The following is a 6000-nucleotide window of genomic DNA, read 5'->3' on the forward strand; positions in this document are numbered from 1 at the left end:
TGGGGTCCTGGTAAGTGCAATTAACTTTTTGGATCTAAGCTTCTCTAAGGTAAATAAGGCGGTCATGACAGCGGCCCCGGGAGGGGTGGAAGACCGTGTAGAGGTAAGCGCACCTGCTGCAATGCTGCAATGCTGCACCTGCAATGGCAGTAACCTTATGTTAGGTCTAGGTACCTTAGGTAACCTTCTATATTATAGGTATTGTATTGTTCTTATAGGCATTTCCTCCCTTACCACTTTTTACTGGTAAATCAAGCGAAGGAAGGAACATGGAAGCTTAGAACATTACCTTTAGGAAGTAAGTATTCACTTTGTTCATCTTAGCATCTTGCTATGACCGCTTTCCTTTTCAACTCAAAAAATAAAATAAAATAAAATAACAAAATAGGATCCTCTTCAGCCCCATTTACATACCTTTTTCTTCTACAGTACCTAAACTATAGGTACCCTTTTGCCCGCAATTTACATCTGAGACATTCATTTTCTACGTGGTTTAATTAGAGCTATTCCTTAACGGCAATACCTCTTCCCTATTTGTCGTCGCACCCTCCTCTCCCCACCAAATTACCTGACCGGTAGCTTGCCGTCTCGCCCCTCTCGACCCTGAACCTGGACCGGGGACCCAATCGTCGTTCGCCAATGGTTCAGAACAAGCTGTGGTCCTGCAGATAATACTCCGACCTTTGCTGTGCAAATCCAGAAGCTCCAGAACCCATAGAACCCAAAGCCGGCCTGCTCTTCCTGCATAGCCCTGGCCACCTAACGAACGAGTAGAACAACACACAGCACCCTCTGCTGTGCCCTCCTGACCGTCCTCTAATGCGAGCCGAGCCCGGCAGACGGCCAGCTTTGAACCACTCGACTTCTCGCCCACACCTCAACTAGCAATTCCTAAAAGCTTACCGGTTGCTGTAATCCCTGACGCTTAATACTCCACGTGCCGTATGCGTGCCACTGGACGGAAACTCTGAAGGTAGGTACACGATATTATGATAATATCTGCAGGAAAGGGAAAACATTCACCTACCGAATCTCTTGCCAAATCCACGGCGCAGATATTCGACTCAAATTTGCGTACTTTGTCTTATCATGCGCCGATCCACCTAACCGGACCTACATAGCATTTCGACAATCCACATTATTCATCAAGAATGCCCATCCCCCGATGGCAGCTTGTAAACGAAATAACATCCGTTAGCGACTTATGACAGACGGCATTTTCATGCAAATCAGACTCGCATAATCCCGTTGTTGAAAGAGGTGGATGGCTGCCGCGATAATACGTGTAACTGCAAGGCACAACATCAATTTTTTCCATCTGCGCCGCGCCTGTCCAGCGCTCGATGCCGTGATCTCTCAATATTTATGCCTTCGAAACGACATATTCGCGGTGCCTCCCCGCCGCCGCCGCCAGGAGGGAATACGCAAAACGATCTTCATCACATCGACAACCTCTCAGACTGGGCGTTGGCTACCGTGGGTGACACACTCCCACCAGGTGCGGAATGGGCAATAAGAAGTGATGCGCGTACAAGTTTGGGATCCAATGTCAACATGCAGGGCAATAGTATTCGGACAATTACGCCTGAGGGAGGCGAAAACGGCGAGGCCGCGGACGCGAATTCCATCGCACAAGCGACGCAGGGATCTGGTAGCACTTCGCCCCAACACAGCTCACCAAGATCTATACCCAGCGGAGAAAGGAGACAGGGTGCCGTATTTAATGAAGCGTATAGCGAATCTTTGGACAGTATCTCCTCGAGTCTGCCATCGCAGAGTCAAAAGGCAGTTCTTAGACCACGCACGCATACTATGGATGGTGCGATAGCACTGCGACAGCAAACCACGTCTGCTTCTGATAGCCGACATCGAGTAGGGTCTTTCTCGTCATCAGGCTCCCAGGTAGTTGCAGATATTGAGGTTCGTCCCCCGCCGACCGTGCTTGAGTCAGTTGGCTATCCATCCGTCGCACAAACCAGGCCCCCGGATCTAAAAATCACCCTATCATCCAACAAAGATAAAAAATCTTCTAACCGGCGCCTAATAAAACGCGGTTCTTCTCGTCCTACGTCTCCCCTAGTATCACCACCACCTTCTGTTGATTCACTACCTCTTCCGATTCCTACGAACAATGCGAATAAAATCCTCTATTTAATGAAGGCCTCGGCCGGTCGCATGAAAGGCGAAATCGAGTATCAGGCCGAGATGAACGGTCTCTGGCACTGTGGAACAGCCTGGATCGACGAAGACAGAGGTAGTTTATATTGTGACTCCGGTCTCACTGGGCAGCTTCCTACTGCTTTAGTTACCGACCTTCGGGGGTGCCGGGTTGTACCTGTTGACGGTTTGGACAACAAAGGGACATGCTTGGAAATTCTAAACAATAAGATGGGCGTGGAACTCTTCTTACGACCTCTTTCACCCGCAGATTTTGACTGGTGGCTTGCCAGTCTTCTTTGCTGGCAACAACTCCGCCCCAGTATCGTGAGATTTGCTAACGGCAGAAGTACGAGTTCACCCGGGTCCGCTCGACCGGAAATGAAAAGGCGAGGATCTCTGGCCGTAGGCGGCTCGTCCTCTAAGGATGCGGCCATCATCAAGGTCGGCAAGGTGATGCTGTGGGACAAAGGCACCGCTACGTCACCACGCGCAATCGTGAAACGGTCATCTACCCGAGATCTCCGTTCAGGCTTGACAGCGTGGAGGAAGGTGTCTTGCATCTTGCAAGATAATGGTGAATTCAAACTGATGACAGAGAATGATGTAGCGGTACTTTCGGTAATTGAGCTACCACAGCTTTCTCGCTGTGCGATACAACAACTAGACAGATCTGTCTTAGACGAAGAATATTGCATTGCGATCTTCCCGACGTACGCATCCACAGCCAAGCAGCTTTCGATATTCCGGCCTGTGTATCTTGCTCTCGACTCTAGGGTCCTCTTTGAGGTCTGGTTTGTGCTCCTACGGGCATTTGCCGTACCTGATTTATACGGTCTTGAAGCATCTACAGACCAGGTAATAGAAATACAAGACTTCATGAATGATTTTCAAGGGCAGCTATTTCGCTTAGAGAAAACCATACAAATCAGAGTTACCGAAGCGAAAATAAGAAAAGCAACCCCAGGTCCAGAGCATCACGACCGCCATTCTAAAGAGCGAGATCCTTTGACCGGGAATTACCTTGCCGAGGTGATTTTAGATGGCGAAATTCGATCCCGAACAACGACCCAGACCGACACAAAGAACCCGTTCTGGCGAGAGTTTGCCCAGTTTACTGAATTACCCAGCACATTACCGTATTTATCTATTATTCTAAAGCGACTTGATGGAAATCTGGAAAGTTTGAGTCATCAGCTACAAGCGAGTTTAGGTGTGCCTAAGACGATTGATTTGACAGAAGTTATATGCGGAGCGGTGGATATACCCTTGGAAAAGTTGGAACGCGCAAAGGATCATGAGCAATGGTTTCAAGTCTATGATGAGAAGCAAGATAGTATTGGGAGCATGTTTGTCAAAGTTAATCACGATGAGCTGGTGGTCCTCGGAACGAAGGATTATGAGCCGTTATCTGAACTTCTTCACAAGTTCAGCGTCGGGCTGACGAGTCAAATTGCCCTAGCTATACCCTCCGCCATGCGACGGCTTGCAGAGCTACTCTTAAATATCTACCAAGTGTCAGGAACTACCAGCGAATGGCTTATGGCTCTTGTCGAAGAAGAGATAGACGGGATTGGAAGCCAGAACAATATGAAGAGGCTGCGCTTCAGCCGACGACTGAAGTCGACTGATTCCGCAAACTCGGGCGACAGGGACATGCTCGTCCGCGACATGAAGACCTTAGCCGGCGAGGCCAATCTACTTTTTCGTGGCAACTCTCTGCTCACTCAAGCTTTGGAATTTCACATGCGCCGGCTTGGAAAAGAATTTTTAGAGGAGATATTGGCAGAAAAGATCTTCGAAATCAATGAGTTGAATCCGGATTGCGAGGTAGATCCGAGCAGAATCCACCATAGCGATGAGTTGCAACAACACTGGACCCTCTTGGTACAACTGACGACGGAGGTGTGGGAGTGTATAGCTGATTCCGCAACGAAGCTACCGTTTGAACTCCGACAAATCCTCAAGTACGTTCGAGCTGTCGCGGAAGATCGCTACGGCGACTTTCTTCGTACCGTTACCTACACAAGCGTCTCGGGATTCTTGTTCCTTCGGTTTATCTGCCCAGCGATCTTAAATCCTAAACTCTTCGGACTCTTGCGGGACAATCCAAGAGCTCAAGCCCAACGTACACTAACCCTTATAGCGAAAGGGCTCCAGGCTCTAGCAAACTTATCCACGTTCGGCAAGAAAGAAAGCTGGATGGAGCCTATGAACAAATTTTTAGGCATTCATAGGCAACCTTTCAAAGATTACATAGACCAGACATGTTCGATACCGACTGAGCGTAACCTCTATGCTGTCCCAGCTTCATACTCGACTCCCATCACAATCCTCGGCCGCCTATCTCCAATATCGAGGGAAGGATTCCCCTCTCTACCATACCTTATCGATCATCCCAGGAATTTCGCAGCCTTAGTCAAACTTTGGCTTGAATCCAGCCATAAATCTGCACTTACCGATCCTGCCGATTTCGATGCCGAGCTGGCGGAATTCCATATAATATGCTTAGATCTTCAAAGACGCTCTGACGAATGCCTTGCTAGAGTCGAAGCACTTCGTGCGTCGGAGAATGAATCAGTGGACACGGACGAACTGGCAGAGGTTATGGAAAGGACATCCCTTTTGGATGCAGTTAACGTGGCATATGGGAACCCTCCCCCTTGGTCCGAGAACGACTCTTACCGCCCCCCAGGTTCGTCTGGGAGCGAGCCAGATGGTTGTGACCGTCAAGCATTCCGGGCGCATGCGAAAGAAGGCAAGGCTTTTCGTTACGGGTCCGATAATACAGAGATGTCAAATTCGGGTACCATACGGGCGAAGCATGGGAAGAATCCTCGCAGCTTTCTACATAGCCTAATAAGCGGCAAGAGAGATAAGGACAAAAAGAAGGACAAGGAGAGAGAAAAGGAGAGGGAGAGAGAAAGGGAAAAGGAGCTAGCCGGCTCATCGACAGGACAGGAGAGAAATAGAGAAAGGGAGGAGAAGACTGGTAGAGGCATTCTAAGCAGCTTCTCGGAATCCTGGCAGAGCGACAACAGCTCAAGGCACTAGTTATGTCTTAATTCCCCGAAACGATACCCATACACCAAATCACGAAATCGATTGCAAGAGGGTCTGGGGCGTTTTCGGACCCGGCTGGCGAAGCGGCCATCCCCTCTAGGAGCGAAGAGACTAGCTGAACTATTGGGATTGTGACGAAGCAAGCCAGCTGGGGAGTATTATCGGGCTACCGTAACGGACTTCTTACTAGAAAAAGTTTAGAATGTAGGAGCTCTAAAGGGCGGCTTCGTCACAAAGAATTATCTAACGTGGACTCGTTCGGACTTGAATGTTTTTCTTTTTTTCCGCTACTCTTGATAGGAAAAGAGTTTTGATTCTGCATTTTCAAGCGGGCTTGGTAGGCTTGGTAGAAGAAAAAAGACTTTCGGGAGAGGCCTATTCTTTGATCGGGGGGGTCGGGTTTTTTAAGCCCCCCTTTTTTTCACTTTGTTATCTTTTTTACTACATTACATAGGTGTTGATTTTACATGAGAGAAGCAGAGCAGAAGCAAAGCCGGGGCAAGAGCACAGCGGAAAACTCGACTGCCAGTATATCGCATCATTATCGTATCAGAGGCTATATTATATACCCCCTATCATGCCGTGTCTGTAGTTTTCATCAGATGTGTTTAGCAAACAGCATGAATCAGCAGAGACGTGTTTCGATAAAGGAGTCCTATATGATAGCTCAAGTACTGTGAGAAAATATGTGTGATGTTCAACCATTGGCTTCTGTACTGAATACGCATAGTTACAGCTAAATTGGAAGTCATAACACTTGCCGGTCGTGTAAGAGGTTAC

The 6000-nt window shown here is 48.4% G+C and overlaps 1 protein-coding gene across 1 annotated transcript; it reads left to right on the forward strand.

The window, feature by feature from the left end:
• Positions 1-1812: 1812 nt before the first annotated feature.
• On the forward strand, positions 1813-5211 carry F4812DRAFT_451169 (Rho GTPase activation protein; the record flags this gene model as incomplete). Its single annotated transcript, XM_047936172.1, has 1 exon — positions 1813-5211. The coding sequence occupies one exon, from the start codon at positions 1813-1815 to the stop codon at positions 5209-5211; it is 3399 nt and encodes a 1132-aa protein (XP_047790418.1).
• Positions 5212-6000: the final 789 nt, after the last annotated feature.

This window comes from Daldinia caldariorum, assembly GCF_022478825.1.
Source record: "Daldinia caldariorum strain CBS 122874 unplaced genomic scaffold F4812scaffold_8, whole genome shotgun sequence".
NCBI lineage: Eukaryota > Fungi > Ascomycota > Sordariomycetes > Xylariales > Hypoxylaceae > Daldinia > Daldinia caldariorum.